Below are 16761 nucleotides of genomic sequence, written 5' to 3'. Positions count from 1 at the left end.
TAATGTAAGGTTGTAAATAAAGATGCTTTAAGAGTTAGATTAATATATCTAAAATAAAAATGTAACTGCTGGCCCTGGCTCCTTAGAAGTGAGTAACTTTTCTATCAAATGTAGTCAGCCCAACAAGGACCCTTATTCCCTGAACCCCCTTCCCCTTCAAGCCAATTAGCCAGTCACATCAGATTAAGTCTAGCTCCCACCAGTGACTATTTGTATGTTAAGGAAAGATGGAGGCTTGGCCAGGTATTTCTACTAGTGTAGTTTGGGTTCCAGAGGACCCTTTTGTTGTTGTTGTTGTTGTTTTTAAGAGATTGCTTTTCTAAACTTATTTTCACTTTTTTTGTGTTAGCCCAAGCTTATTCTATGCAACCTTACTTTATACTTCTAAATACTTTTTTTTTATGTGACTCTGCAGCTTGAACCCATCAAGTTCTTCAAAAGCAAAAGTTTTACTAAAATTAAAGTCCAGTTTCAGGTGAACCAGTGTGTCTAGAGGTTTCCTAGTAGTAACTCCATTAAGAACAAATTCCAAAGCCACAATGAACAATGAATGGCTCTAGCAAGGTTCCTTTGGGTGAGAGAATAGCTTTGTGATACAGTTAGCAGCATTCCAGAAATACCAAGTTATTCTAGGGAGATAGGAGGCCCTATGGGTTTTCACCTGCCTTCTGGCCAACTCAACTGAACAAAACTTCAGATCAGTAAACTATCAGAGCCTGAAGGTTTGGGTGTCAGAAACTGGAGATTTTACTAACAGGATGTAGTGAATAACCTGTGGAGGTGGCAAATTACCTGTGGAAGGCAACAATTATTTTAATCTGGAAATTACCACATATTTAAGATATAGCTCCTTTTTCACCATGACCAAAGAGTAATATAAATTCACTTTTACATTTTTAGTCAAAAAAGAAATTGCAAGATACTAGGAGAAATAAATCTACTGGCTCATTGCAGTGAGAGCTGGGTCAACTGCTTTGGTGAGGCAGTAAAGCAGAAGTGGCAGCTGACCCCTTCCACGAAGCCATTGTGATCTGTGCCTCAATGGAAACTAGCATTAGAGACTTTTTTAGAAAACAAGACACCATTTATCTTGGTATCATGTAATGGCAGTTGAAACAACAAACAGACAAAACCAAAAGTCGTGCAGCACCAAGAGAATGGCTGCTGAGCTGCAGCTCTGCTTTACAATCTGACCTCATCGGTGCACTGCCTGCTGCCTTAGCTGGTGTGTGGGCAAAGCTCTGCTCTGCTGGGAACCACTGGCCTAGATCCAACATAGAGTCCCAGTGGAGAAAAAGACCTCTAATGAATAGAAAAGAAAGGGGTAATGGCCCATTTGGAAGCTTTAAATGTGAACACCTGGAGGTGCTAGTGTCCTTGAATGCTTCATGTGCTGAGATGAATGTTTTCAGGACTGTGGATCAGGTTAGCTCAGGCAATTCTGATTTTATAATCTGTCTTGCTTATATACAAACTGTGGTTCTGCATTTCCCCCTTCTCTTCCTAGGAGAGTTAATAAAGCCCTTTTCTTTGGTTTTTATCCATCTAAATTCTACAAACAAGATGTTCCCATACATTAGGAAGTTCTCTTCTCAAGACGGCCTGGCTTTAAAGTATCATTGGCTCGTTGCTAGCAAAACAGAAGCAGAGCAAAGTGGTGTCGTGTGACAAGGCAGGTTCTTTTAAGCATACTGAACTTTTGTGGTAAGAACCACAAAGGTCAGGTGTTGGGTTTTGTATGGGTGAGTGTTGGGATTAAAATTCAGTGAGGGAGTGTTGGACCTGTCTGGCTGATACAGTAGTCCTAGTACACTTACTTGCTTGAGAACTTAGATCAAAGGACCTGGAAAGGTCGGGAAAGCTGATGTGCTAATTCCCTAGCAGTGTGTACAGAAAGCCTAGTGTGGCCCAAAGTGCAGTGACCACTCCTTGGATGCCTTTGATCCTTATCTGTAAACTCTGCTAGCATCTGTCATATAATTGAGGTACAGTCTTTTATTGCTGCAATTAAAACTTTCCAAATGCACTATGTTATCTTTGCCCCAGCTAAAGTCCAGACCATTGTTTGAAAGGTGAGGCTAACAATCTGTCAGATGCTGGACTTGAGGGCCCAGCTCTCACACACCCCCAACCTGTGACTTCTCTAGCTTTTTCATTTCCATCTCACCAAACAGCATAATGGTCCTGAAGTTTGTTCATTCCTTTGACTTCCTTTATCACATAGAGATGGCAAACATTCTGTTGCTAACTTGAAGTGGCTCCAAGCTGCAAGCCTAGAAGGATATTAAACCAGTAAAAGCTTATCAACTGATGCATTGATATGCTGTAAATTCCAGGCTTTTCATTTTGCTTTTGAGGGTGGCCCTAAGTCAACACATTAGTAAGCAATTTGCTGACATGAGATGGATCACTTAAGACTCTCCTGAGCAGACAGAGTTCACCTAAATGCTTTTGTTAGTGTTTTTTTTTTAATGTTTAGCCAATAATTGCTTTACATATCAATGACCCAGACTCCTGGTTATTAAATTTATCAAATATCCAAAATAGGAGACTTAAAAGGAAAATATATTATGGTACTCATTTTTCCTAAATTGAATTTTTATATATTTTGTGTTTATGTGAAATTCATAATATTAAACAAGAATGTTTAAAAATGGGAGCTAAGTTGTCATGTTTTTGTTGTCATCCTTGCCCTTTGAATTATGAAGGTTAGCAACTCACATAGAAGTGAGGAACTAAGAATTTCTGAAAACAAGAAATGTGACACTTCAGAAATATGTAGTAGTTGCTTTGAGTTGATCACATCGAGCAGTCGGCGGTACACGTGTGTTGATTTTTTCAGTATTAACCTAGAGCCTCACACATGCTAGCACACACTATCCTACTGGCCACAGCTCTAACTCTGAAAAGATTACCTTTGCTGAGCTGAACACTAAGACATTAAAGAGCAAGAGCAGTTCTATTTGCTCCTTCAGAAATGCACCCTGACAGCCTTCAGTGTCTTGACAACCTCACATCCATGTTGTGGTTTTCAGCTAAATACTGGGGTTTAACTGAATTTTGCCACCAGAAGTCACTTTAAAATCTAGATTTTCACCTTTCCCTCCTCCAAGAAGGAATTTGTGTTGTGCTGCTTCCAAATATGTACATTTAGGGCATATATTTGTTCTCATCTCTAATCTTCTGCAAACATAAAGTCAACTTTTTTCAGTGCTAAGGACCTTCTACAGATGAATCAGGTGCTTCCCTAGATCTGTGGTACTCATCTGAGGAGATAAGAAATGTACACAAAATAGATAACATGGGCCCTCAAGAGCCAGAAGTCCACTGGGTGAGGGGAGGAAAGATCACCTTCAGACCACAGCACAACACCCAAAGTGCAGGAAGAAGAAAGGAAGTTATTCACAGAACTGAGCAAAATGCATGGGCCAGGCCACACGATTCCTTCAAGACAGCTTTTGCTGAAGTTAGTGGTGACCGATGACACAGACATGGGAAAAGCTGTTGCAGCCTCAGCTCTGGCCACCTGAGTTCTAAAACACAGTACAGGTCCCTGTCCTCACCTCCCAGGAGCCTGCAGGTTTCCAAGTCACCAGCATTGTCAGTGGTGTTCCTACTACTTTAGGAGCTCTTCATTAAAAGAACAGTGTTTGTAGTCTTTGATCCTCAGGGCAGTACACTGCCTGCTAAATACTAGCTCAGTTTGCAAGCTGTTTTAAAACCAGCCCCACCGAAATGGGACAAGCCTTTATCTACTTCATCATGTAATGCCTGTAAGTGATAAAGTGAAATTTAGTTTAGATTGAATAAAAAGCATTTAGTAGTTCTTAACCATCATTACATATGAAAGTATTTTTGTTTAAAACAAAATTTCTTTAAAACTAATAAAGTTTAAAATAATTAAGTTTATAAAATTAAAAAGTAAGGGAGTGTAAAGGCGATATTGCTCTGATTGGCAGTGAATTTCCCTCTGAGTTCCAGGCCAGCCAGAGCTACAAATTGAGATTCTGATCTCAATAAAACAAAACAAACAAAATAAAATTTCAAGGAACAATAAGTACCATGAAGGCAGACATGGAGAAAGGGAGGGAGCAGAGAAGGTCAGTCTGAATAAGGGGTGTGAGAAATGACTGTGAACAGAAACTGCCAGTGGAGCCCTGCTGTCTCACCTCTGTGATGACTGGAGTGGGCTGGGTGCTGCCCCACAGGCTACTGGAGAGGGTAACCGCCATGACATAAGCAGTGCCTGCTGGGAAAGTGCTCAGGGACAGACCACTGGATCTGCTCATGGATCAATGTGGGATCGAGAAGAAAAGATGCCTATAGGTGTGGTCCTGTGACTCGGGACCACAGCCAAACTTAGCTCTATTTGGAGTTGGGGAGGGTGCCTTGGGCTTGCTGCTTGGGGTGCCTGTGAGATCTCAGTGAAGTGCTTCCTGGCAGCAAATGAGCAGGCCTGAGCTCGGGAACAGCTAGGATTCAGTTCTGCAGTAAGCTGCAGGGTGCACCAGGGAAAGGACAGAAGAAGAGCAGGACTCAGCAGTCAGTCCAGCAGAGAGAGAGGAGAGAAAAACATGTCTGGGAAGCCCACTTACATCTCACGCTCCCAGAAGGGAGTGACCAGGTGTGGGGGTGGGAGGCAGCCTAGCTCCCCAGCATAGTCTTGTCAAGAGCGCCTCCTAGAGGAGAGGCCTGGAGCTATGAGTGGGAACAGCGGCAGCTGGTGGCAGTTATGTGAGGGATACAAGTACCATATTCCAGGTGATAGGGCCAAACCAAGTTATGAAATGAAAATACAAAAAAAATATTTAATACAATTTTTCTCTGCCCTTTTAAATTGTTGTGATTTGTTGTTTGGAGTAACATTGTAATCATTAGCATGAGCTTTAAACTGTGTGGTGTCTGTCTAAGGACAGACATGAGGTCTGAATTCACATGTGGAAGCCCAGAGCTACCATTTCCCACCTACACACATGTCCATCACTTCTCAGCCGGATGGCTGCAATGTTACAGGAACTGCCTGCCTGGCCTGTGGCCACACTCCAATTCCAATACTCTCTTGTTTGTACCTCAAGTCTTCCTCCTCTCCAGCACATTATGTTGAGTATCGTGTGACCCTGCTCTGGGAAAATGTGAACAAGTGTCTCCTCCAAGTCTCAAAGGCATATCCATCAAAGAAAGCCCACCATAACGTGGAGCTGCCCTCTACATAGCATGCAAGAAGCTGGACAAGTCAGGCTCCTCTCTACAGCAGTCCTTACTGCTTATATAACCTTTGGGGAGGGGCCTTGTGTGTGCTCAGTTGCAGGGACTTCCAGAGACTATGAGTTGCTTACATCCTGAGTCTTCTCTCTGGGATGGAATTTCTACACAGCACTGGAGTCACTGTTGAGGACTTTCTCCCACGAAAAGGGCCCTAGCTACCCTGGCTGCTTTTTCCTTCTCCTTTCACTGGCCATGTCTCAGAGAAGTCACAAGTGGAGAGGTTGCAATAGGCTCCATCTTGTAATTAGAACTGAGAAGGAAAAGTGAATACATAGGACAAACAGAACAGCTTGAAGCAGGAAAAGGATTTTCCAGATCTGAAGCTAATCTAGAGCAAATTTCAGTGGCCAAACGACTCTCCGTATGACTTAAAGGGGGGCCAGTGTTCCACCTAGTAATGCTGTGGAAGACCTCAGGAGCAAAGACACCCAATAGGGTGTTCAAAGGAACAGCACTGCACTACACAGCTGTCTCAGGGTTCAGCATACGCCAGAAGGCTGGGCATCACATCAGGGAGGAGAGCAGCAGCCTAGAACTGTATGAAAGCCCTAAGAACAAGAGTCTGAGAGAGATGAGTTCAGATGGACAGCACTGTCAGGTCTCCAAAATGGCTTCGTGGGAAGAGCACTGAAATTGCATTCCCTAAAGAAAGAAAATTACCCTAGATGAGAAGTCTGTGGTATAAGCAATGGAAAGAGGCTGATCCCATAGGCAGTGAATCTGCAAACAAGAATAACAGTGTGTCCCCAACAGGTTAAGTCAGAGAGCTCTAGTGTTTGCAAATCTGGGCCAGAAGGGGATAGTCTCGAGTGAAAGCATGTGTAGATCCCCAGGTTGAAGATCCTGGTTAACTTTGGACAGTGATAATCTAAGCATGAATCTCTAGGGTGGGAGCTAAAACAATAAAAGACTTTTCACCTTTAAGGTGATAGAGAAAAAATCTAAAAATACAAATTTTTTATTGGAGAACAGAGGTTTATTTCTTTTGTTTTTAATGCGGGAGCACTGGTAAAGTGGGAGCAGGTAAAGGTCCTTGATGAGGAGCCTGGTTCAAAGCCCAGGACCTACATGGTAGAAGGTGAAAACTGACTCCCAGTAGCTGTCTTTCTCCTCCACCCTCAAGCCATGATGTACACACCCACATGGAAAATAAATGCAATCGTAATGTATAAGGTGACAGAACAAAAAGAATGCACAGAAGAGAACAGAAGATGGACACAGCTGGGCAGGTGTCAGTAATGACACAAATGGGACTGATCAGTGGTAAGGACAGTGTGCACACACCTGTGTGCAGTCACGCTCAGGTCTTATTCATGGGTGCAGTAGGTGCGCTGGCCTGCAAGCAGCCAGTATGTGGCTCCCCAGGCTCACAGGTGAGTGGGAAACGGTTTCTAAGTGAGATACCAACTGCTGTGGGCAATGAGCATGTGACAGTCATCTGTCACTGCTGTACCCATCTAACACCTGTCTCCTATAGTCTTAATTTCTCAGCTCTTAAGATTGAATCAAGTGCCTTATTTATGCTAGTTAAGTGAACTGCTGCCAAGCCCTTAGATTTTCAAAATGGAGCTGTGGCCCCGAACGAGATCCCACTCCTGCCTCAAGTGGCACTGGTGACTACTCTTTAATGGTCTCATCTCCTAAATTGCTTGTGTTTCTCAAGCACACAGATGACAAGGCACTTGGCTTTAAGTTCTGGGAAAAAGATGCGTCTGACCTGAGATGGGGAACAGCATGTAAAATACCCCATTAATCGTCACTCAAATGGAAGTGGTGAAATGGTATTCTGGATATACTGGTAGTAAAATACTAAATTTATAAGCCTATTCAACATGATTACTAGAAATTTTAGCACTGCACATGTAGCTCCAACTGCATTTCTGACAGAGTCTCTGGTAGTGTAACTAACTCCTGAATCTTTCAGGTCCTCAGAGTAATTATATTATGGCAAAAGATGTGTAAATACGACATGTACTGCTATGCAATGAATACACACCCAGTCTTGGAAAGTGATTCCCTTAACAGCAAATGTTTTTCCTCTTGCTCAGAGAGACCAAATCTTTATAGCCTCATTGAAATCCATAGAATGATTCTCTTTCCCAACCCATCTGACTCTAGACCCTGCAAGCCCTCCCTCTGTGACTGCACTATTACTACCCACCTAAGCATTCTGCCAGCGTAACTATCCCTAAAAACTCTAAAACTGGGACTAAAGCAGAGCACAGGGCTAGAAGCTGGTGATGCAGAGCCATAGTGCTCAGGATCTAGGGCCTCACACCTAAACTGGACACCCAACATGAAAACATGATCTCCTCTCTATGGAACATCCTAGTGGGAATCCCTCTATTTGTCTTTAACTGGGCAGCAAATAAAGATTGGGTGTCACATTTGAGTGCCTGGTATGAAGAACCTGGTCATAGTTTCTCTTCCTATCTGGAAAGAATGGGCCCAGGAAGGCAACACTGGTTGAAGAGATATAAATAATCTACTTGTTAAGAATAAAAGAGCTGGCTGGGCGTTGGTGGTGCACACCTTTAATCCCAGCACTCAGGAGGCAGAGGCAGGTGGATCTCTGTGAGTTTGAGGCCAGCCTGGTCTCTAGAGCGAGTGCCAGGATAGGCTCCTAAGCTACACAGAGAAACCCTGTCTCGGAAAAAATAAATAAATATATAAATAAATAAATAAATAAATAAATAAATAAATAAATAAAAGAGCTGGAGAGATGAGATGGCTCAGTGGTTAAGAGCACTGGCTGCTCCTCCAGAGGTCCTGAGTTCAATTCCCAGCAACCACATGGTGGCTCACAACCATCTGTAATGAGATCTGGTGTCCTCTTCTGGTGTGCAAGCATGCATGCAGATAACTATACATAATAAATAAAATCTTTAAAAAAAAAAGAATAAAAGAGCTAGGTTAGCTGATCTAGTAAATTATAAAAAAGCTTCTGTAAATTGGAAACTCAGGATGATCAGAGTGCTCTTGTGATGGCCATGCCCACCTTCCGTAAGTACTGGTATAATAGAAAATACTGTGAAATTTCATTTTCTAAAATTATTAATTATAATGAAATGCTGTGTGAAGTGGTACCATCCTATTAATCATTTGTATACATTTGAACTTCTGTCTAGAAGGTATCTATGAAGAATTCCCTACAATTATGTTTGAAGTAAATAAGACCACAATTACAATGACATTTAAGCACAGGACCAATAATGTACATTTTAATGTATGTTTTAATTAAGAAAAATAAGTCATGAAAACTTACAGAAAAAAAATGAGTTGGAGCAGACCACTATACAACTTTGTTGGCAAGACACTTAACAACAAAAAATCACTTTGAGACAGGGTCTCATGTAGCTCAGGCGAGCTTCAAACTTTTAACCCCTTGCCTCAAGTCTCCTGACTGCTGGGATTATAGGTGTGCATCACCATGCCTCCTTACTATCTTGACACAAACCCCATTAAAGTTTAAGGCATGTTACATTTCTAATATAGTACTCAAGACTTTGCTCTTTTAAAATAGGGTGACAGCATCGTGAGGAAAGGGCAGGCACAGCGTCAAACCTTTGTAACTGTAGAAGGTACAACCACAGACGAGAAAGAATCACAGCAGACATATCCAGATGAGTCAGGAAGCGGGCAGATTAAGGTCTATTTAATAGCAGTAGGTAAAGCTAATGGGAAACTTGCCCAGGAATGCCCAGCCTTCCTGTGTGTGTATAGTAGTTCATTCTAGTGTGTGCTTCAAAGTGTTGGGAGCCCGATGCATCCAGCAGCTCCTGTTCATGCCATTAGGAGATGACTACATACCTTGCCACTGCCAACCAGCATCTAACGCCCAAGTCATTTGTCCTAAGACCAGCTGCTTCCCCAAATCTGTTTTTGTAATATATAAAAAACTTTATAAAGTGGCTGGGTTTGGAGGAACACTACAGACTGATTGAAGGTTACGCTTCAGATGGCATGCACACGCTGCAGATGCTGCCTCTGTACTGACACTAGTGTGTAGAGTCCAACCTAAGTCCCAAGGGATCTGTTCTGTAGTGGGGCATCTTAGTTTTCCATAAACTGACTATCTGTGCTTAGAGGAAGATTTTTAAAGTCATTAGGCAAGACGTGTTTCACATTGTGACCTTAGAGCTTAATGGGAAAAAAGAAAGCAAAAGGACAACCCTCCTTTGCTTGGATTTCCTCTTTTCTGCTTACACTAAGATCATCTATAATCTGGAGCCACAGCTTCACAGGCAGATGAGCAAAGCATAAGAGATAGCTCTAGTCTCCACATGCCTGGTAGCAGTGCCAAGAAGTTAGACACTGTGCGATGTAAGTCCTCTAAGATTCTAATCCCTCCCTCCTGTCAGCTTTAGTCCCAGACACATTCCTTGCTAACTGCAGCAGAGGAAAAAGTATCTTTTCTTTTTTTTATACTTCCCTAAATTGTTGAATTAGACCAACAAAAGACAGATTAGCAAGAGAAAAGCATCAACACTTAACAAAGTCTCCTGTGACATGGGCACCTTCTTACAGAAGACAAGACCTGAGTCAACAGCTAAGCAGCAGTGAACTGGGCTCTCACTGATGAAGAATGTAAAGTCCCAAAAAGGAAACAGCTAAGGACAGTGAGACAGGTAGCTTGACCTGGTCTGGTCTAGGCTTTTCTCAGGACTGCTGTCCTCAGAGATGAGGGTACTCCTGTTACATGACAGTGGGGCCTCATGACAGCTTCTGGAGAGAAGGGAAGCCAAGTTCCTCCTTCAAGAATGACTCTACCCTGTCATTCAGATGCTCCAGTCAATGCCTCTGTTCTCAGTTCACAGAAATCAGCCACCGAATCCTGTGCTCATACAACACCAACATAGATGAACTCTTCTCAGAAATCGACCTCTGCTTGGCTGTAAATCGTAGCATTCTTCAGCAGTTAGATGACAGGTGTGGCCATGAGATGACTGAGGAGGACTGGGAGAAAATCCAAGTGCAGGTAGGCTTCAGGCCAGCTCCTGGCTGCCTCTGCAGAATGGACTGCAATCACACATGGTCTGTTAGGGTGGGAGCCTTGGTGACGTCTGCCTTGGATGGGGACACCTAGGCCTTTGCCATGAGCTCAGCGATGACCATCAGGGTCTTTCATTTTGAAATGTTAAAAGTTCTAGTTCAATGGTGGGTGTTATGAACAATGAGGACCTAAAAGGGTAAGGCCATGATTCTTGCCCTCCTCCTATATCTGTAATAGCCTAAGGAAGGAAAGCAGGGCTCTTCAATGACTCAAAACCAAGATGTAGAGAAAACTTAAAACATAAAACTGGGAGTTTAAAAAAAAAAAAAACCTTAAAACATAAAATTGGGAATGTTTTAAAATTTTAACAGTATCAGCCAAATGTCTTCCCACTTTTAATAATTAAAAGGCACTATATATGCTATATTATTAATGCTCAGCATTTTAAAAGTATTTTTGTTTTAAAATGCTTATTATAATCTCTACATCTCACATCTTAAACATTTAAGATTTTCAACATACTGCCCATTTTTAGAGGACCTATGTCTTGGGATAGAGTTCTCACTGGTCTGAGTAACTCCTATTACAAATCCATATCTGCTTTGTGCTGCAGGCTGCTCACCGGGAGATCTATGAGTGTTCCATCTGCCTGACTCCACTCTCCCTCCATGCTGACTGTCAACAAGCAGCTGTAGAAACCAGCAGCCAGCGTCCCCGAAAGACAGTCCTCCTGTCCTGTGCACACCTGTTCCACCATGCCTGCCTCCTGGCCTTGGAGGAGTTTTCCTTGGGAGACAATGCCCCTTTCCATGCCTGTCCTCTCTGCCGCTCCTGTTACCAAAAGAAAATTCTTGAATGCTGAATTTATGTTCAGGAAGTTAAGACTAGAACTACAAAGGGGGTAAAAAGCCTACCTTGGTTTTTGATGAGTTGTATGAGTTTTGGGTTGTGTACTACACTGCTGTCTGTCCTTTGTGATTATACAAAGGAAATATAAGGACCCATCTAACTGTAGTCTTTATTATATAAAAAGTATTTTGTGCATTTGTGAGTTTAGTCACTTGAAATAAATGAGGAATAGTGTTACTCAAAATATAGCTAGTGTCTGACCAACAGCCAGGAAACTGACACACTTATCCAATGCATAAGTATCTTTCCTTTGTTTTTATATAATAGATTAGTAGTATAGTGACGTACTGTTAACATCTAAACTGAAAAATATTAGTGGTATTCCACATCAAAACAAGTTAAACCAAACGTTAACGACAGTGGTGCAGAATCCTGTCGTCGTATGTGAGACAGACAACTGAAAATCCCTGGAGCCCACAGAATTGGCACCAGTGTTCCAATGCCAGACACCACAAATGCCCAAGTCCCTGATAGGAAATAGTACATTATTCCTTTGTAACTGGCATATGTCTCTTCACATACTCTGAAGTCACCTCTAAATTATAATGCCTAGTATAGTGTAAGTGCCCTCTGAACCATTGCTGCACAGTATTAGGAACTAAGGATGGGGGGGGGAGTGTGTGGGTGTCAGCATAGATATAGTGATTTTTTTTTAATACTTTAAGGCCCAGGTTGGACACAGAGACTAGTGCTAAGATTTAGTGTACATGGTAGTCCATGAGCAGCTCTGCTCAGGTGGCTCCCGGCCACTGGAACAGATAAAGACCCATCCAACGGAATTAGCAATATGGTAATCAGTACTGGGGTGTCTATCTTACAGACTTTTCAAGCTCCCTTGCTCTTTATATCTCAAGGATTTAAGTGTCTTTTGCCTCAGCCTCCACCAGGATCTGTTCTCTTTGGGGAAAGAGCATGTTGATGACTGTGCTGGGAGACAGTGTCCATGTGAGACAGTATCCCAGTGAAGGGACCAGTATTGGCTCGACACTAAGTTCTTAGCACAAAGGAGATGTATTTGCCCCAGAGGGACAAAGGGCAGGGAATAAGAGACAAAGACAGGAAATAGAGAAGGGAGAAGGGAACAAGGGAGAGAGGGAAGAAGGGGTGTTTGTCCTGGAGGGACAAAGAACTGCCTCTGGATAGAGAGGAGACAGACATGGCACATAGGCAAGTGGCAGTTTTTGAATGTAAAAGGGGAAACCATGTTAGAATGAGGGGTTTGATTTTAATTGGGCATCTTAATTAGGTAAACCAAGGGGGGCTTTTGATTGCTGGGCTTCAATACTTTGATAGGTGGACCTTGGTAGTCAGCCTCGGGAAGAGGAAGTGGCCAAATATGGGAATAGACCCTGGGGGCTAGTTTAGGCATGTAATCTAATGGTTTTTTAGCAAGGCAGAGTGAATGGGGTTCGGGCAGAGCCTGCCAGAGCCATGTTTGCCATGCTTAGGCTGGTTGGATAGTCTTCTCCCAACCTGGATGGGAGCATAGCAGAGAAGCAGGTAGCAAGCAAAGGTACAGCCAGGATTCAGGAACTTCCCCCTACACAATGTAAGAAGTGTTTAAAATCTATATTTGTATTTTACCCTTTTTTAAATGGCTCTTTTTGGTTTATAATATAGAAAAATAATTTGTGGATAAGTATGTATATGTTAGGCTAATGCTCATAAAGTTCTTAATGATTAGAGACATACTATTACAACATTTGGAGACTTATTGGAGACAAAGATAAGCTGCATCTCAGAGACCAACTTTTCTACTCAGGAAACTCAGCTGCAGGTGTGTCTGTATCTAATGGGAATGTAGCAAGGGTTCCAGGAGTCTGACTGCTCTGGCCTTGGAGGGAGGCCATATACAAGCTGAGATGGTATTGCCATCCCTGGAGCCTATGAATGTCCATGGTAATGTATGCTGCTGAAGTAGCAGAGTCCATATCTACTGACACAGGAATGGATGCTAGTTGTTGGCAACAAACAGGTCCTCGGGGTGAAGTACACATCAGGTATCAACTTAGTTGGGGTTCTGGGGGCAGTGAAAATTCTAGTGTTGAAGGCAAGGCCTCGGGGATCTTGCAATCGTCAGTAACAACTCAGGTAAATTTCTTATAAAAAAAAAAAAAAGTACCTTTCAAGAAGACAGTACAAACTTTTACTATTCTGCCATGTCTTTCGTTGACTGTCACATGGACATTGGTGACAGCCCTGATTGGGATACTGCATGCCAGTAAGGTTCAGAGGCCACAGAACTCTCAATGTGGCTTCTTCCTCAGAGCAGTCTTTATTGTGATGAACTGATCTCCTCCTTAACTTAGCAGATGTCTTAGCATTCTTGCAAGATAAAGCTTTCTTCTCACTGTTCCCTCGAATTTTGACTTTAATCATACTTGGGAGGCTGGCATGCTCTAGGCTGTGGACAATTATAAAGTCTTCCTTTCTCCCTACATGGGGGACAGACATGAGTTCTTCCACACTTATGAATTTGTATGATTGCTGCTTCTTCATCAGACCTAACTCATCCCTAGATATTCTCAGTAACTCATGAACTGAGTAAGATACTGGCCAAGAAGCACATTCTCAGGGCATTTTGGTCCAGAAGTGGTCTGTGAGAGCCAACAATAGGTTTTTTGAGGCTTTTTCCAGGACCTAACAGCAGTGAGAGCTCTAGAAGACTAAAACAAGCTGGGGTGGAGTCCAATCTTACTAAGCTTTGTAAGCTTTTTTTTTTTTTACTTTCAAAGCACATGAGACACATCATTATAAAACTGAAATGCCACATGTCCTCTATTAGCTATCCTTACCACTCAGGACAGAGGTAATGATTTGTAGATAGATTATAGTTTTCTTGTTTTTCTTTCTTTTTTTTTTTTTTCTAGTACGTTCAGTTCCTATGAGGGCTCCTTATCTGTTCTTAGGAATTCCAGGGCCAAGGCTGGTACCAACTTTTCAGACAGTAGCTACAGAGTTTCCTACTCTGCAGTGTAGTCAAAGCTGGAACTACTTCAGGCTTCCTGTGTCCTAAATAAAATTAAGGTTTGAGTAGGGAGAAAGAGATAGCAAGTGCTTCAGGCAATGTGTGACAAGGGCAGCCAGCCCTTGAAGGTGGCTGCTACTACTGTTTTTTCAAGCTCTAAGTCCTTGCACATTACATCCATAAAATTGGTCTCATTTTAAAATCAAATCATGTTAGACATCTGCATATTGATCTGCAGTAAGTGTGGGCTGCATGTAAAGAATAGAGAAAGAGGTTCACCACATACAAGGTGCATGGGCAGGCAAGCTATGCTGGCTGTGCCCATCAACACACAGAAAGAGTGATGTCTCCAAGATCTGTCTGCTGACAACTCTGAACAAGCCAATGGGAGTCACTGGAATCTGGCCAGTCCAGACTGACCTAATTCTTTACTCAAGAATGGGGCAAGTCAAACACCTTAGTTTTCTTGACTGTGTTCCAAAGCCATGAACTAGAGGTATACATTTCCTGTTTGATAGGTTTCAGAGCTACCCATGTGTCTAGAAGGAATGCCCACTTCCTGCCCCTATGCTCCTGTACACCAGTGCCACTTCACAGTCTCTGATGTGAGTTCACAATAAGAAATAAACATAAGACATATAACATGAGCCAATGCAGGGCAAGTGAGATGTCTCCTCAGGTAAAGACACCTGAATTCAATCACAGGCCTACACACGGTCAAAGGGAAGAACTGACTCCTGAAAGTTGTCCTCAGATCTTCACTCATGAATAGACACAGACAGACAGACGGACGCACTCAAGCACGTGCTCGCGCGCTCACACACACACACGCGCACACACACACACACACACACACACACACACAGGAACATTAAGAAAATTGAAGTTGAGACATATTGAAAAGTTTAATATTTTATGAAATTTTCAGACACCTTACCTTACAGATTAGCCAGGAGCTCTGTGTTTGATGTATCGTCAAATGGTGTGCACTGAAAGTGACTGCAGTGAAAAAAACTAAGATCTCTCCTTCACTTGGTCTGCCCAAAGGATGAGTTTCAAGTTTCAATAAAAAGCAGAGCCTGGCATTAACTAACATGGGCATAATGATAATGGAAATTTGACAGCAGCTGGCTTGCATTGTGCTAGTGCAGGAGCTCACACTCAGGAATCTACCAGTGCTCACTGAAGGCATGCACTGAGTCACTCAGAGCCACAGCACCAATGGTCCTTTTCCTTAAAACTAACCTTAGGAATCAGGAAATGCTACAATGTAAGTAAAGAAGTGGACTCAATGGTTTGTAAAAGTACAGCTAAATTTTCTTCTTTTTCTAAGTAAAAAATAAAAAATTATGTCAGATACAACCTGTTTTTCATAAATTTCTCCAAAAGAAACTATTTTCAACAATTTGAGGGAAAAAGTTTTACTTCTTTCTGAACACAACCCTGTATTGTCAGCCACACAGTGCATGTGAGCACCACTATATTTCTGTGAATTGTGTGCTACCTAGCAACAGCAACGGCGTGTACTCAAAGTGTGTTTTAACAGTAGACTCGAGAGTTGAGAAACCATCCCAACATTTACAACTGAAAAATTATGAGCTCATATAACACTGCACCTGCACTTCCATGACCTTTAAGTTCTGGTAACTTTCCTGAGGTGGAGACTTAAGGTGGTGTATATGAAGGTCACCAAAGCCTGAGAGACATGAAGAAGCAGCAGCAGCAGTTTCCATCTATGGGTTTCACGGGCACAACAAGCACAGGAAGTGAAGCAGTTTTTTAAAAAGGTTTTAAAAAGTGAATGTACATATGGCCTATAAGGCAAAGTCTAAGTTACAAGTGTGTACAACACTGTCACTGTGCTGTGAGAAGTATTATCGAGTGTATACACACAAACATCCAAACCTACAATCACATATGTATGCTTCCTACTGCAGCTTACCACAAAAAGATAGTCCTGGGGCTGCCCACCAAGGCTCAGGTTTGAAAAGAATCTAGTATTTTTCCATTGGCTCGAAGTCTAATGAAGATTCTGTAATATGAATCAAACTCTTGCTTTTGGTTTTTTAAGGAAATAAAAATCTTAGTTTGCTACTAGTACAGAAGTTTCCAAGACTTTCTGAAGATGTTTTGGAGTACCAAGCAACTTTCAGGCAGGCTTCTGCCTGCAGACCCAAATGTCTCATGTCATAAAGCAAAGCCTAAGAAAGTCCAAGTCTGCCTGGTGGCACATCTTTATCTCTCATCCAGATGGCTCCCTGCTGTAGACATACAACTTTTCCTCAGTCTCTAAGACTCAGGGTTTAACCAAAAGCTCTAAAGTCAATCAGAAAATTCAAATGAGAAACTTATCAGCAGTGCCAAGTTCTCAGTGATGAGAAGGTAGCACTGACAGGTGGACCCAGATCCCACCACGAATTGATCAGTATCTGTGGGAATGTCAGGAATCAGGAGTTGTCATCAGGACTTGGCTGCAGAATCCTACTGAGGCAGTCAGGTCTCACAGTGCTTTCTGATGCCCATTCGCAGAAGGCTTCGCAGTTTCTGAATCCCTTGAGGTATGTGACAACTGAAGTTTGTGAAGTCCTGCAGGAAAATAGGGTAAGGATGAGAAAGGGTCAGCTAA

General features: G+C 42.4%; 2 protein-coding genes across 10 annotated transcripts in view; one reads left to right on the top strand and one right to left on the bottom strand.

Moving 5' to 3' along the window:
• Window positions 1-11351, top strand: part of Rnf32 (ring finger protein 32) — a 38621-nt gene extending 27270 nt beyond the window's left edge. For all 3 annotated transcript variants that reach the window (XM_027428650.2, XM_027428648.2, XM_027428651.2), the window contains exons 8-9: window positions 10076-10243; window positions 10872-11351. In XM_027428650.2, the coding sequence (XP_027284451.1) occupies window positions 10076-10243; window positions 10872-11120 (417 nt within the window). In that variant the 3' untranslated portion in view covers window positions 11121-11351. The remainder of the gene's footprint in view (window positions 1-10075; window positions 10244-10871) is intronic.
• Lmbr1 (limb development membrane protein 1) overlaps window positions 8481-16761 on the bottom strand; it is a 135048-nt gene continuing 126767 nt past the window's right edge. For 5 of the 7 annotated variants that reach the window (XM_027428644.2, XM_027428643.2, XM_035448514.1 and 2 more), the window contains one exon: window positions 15021-16721. In XM_027428644.2, coding sequence (XP_027284445.1) covers window positions 16636-16721 — 86 coding nt within the window. In that variant the 3' untranslated portion in view covers window positions 15021-16635. Of the gene's footprint in view, window positions 16722-16761 lie in introns of all 7 variants that reach the window. The other 2 variants (XR_004770972.1, XR_004770973.1) reach the window with 2 other exon arrangements.

Source organism: Cricetulus griseus, chromosome 8 (assembly GCF_003668045.3).
Source record: "Cricetulus griseus strain 17A/GY chromosome 8, alternate assembly CriGri-PICRH-1.0, whole genome shotgun sequence".
NCBI classification, from domain to species: domain Eukaryota; kingdom Metazoa; phylum Chordata; class Mammalia; order Rodentia; family Cricetidae; genus Cricetulus; species Cricetulus griseus.
Note: the sequence above shows the minus strand (reverse complement) of the source record. Positions and strands in the feature narration are given on the sequence as shown.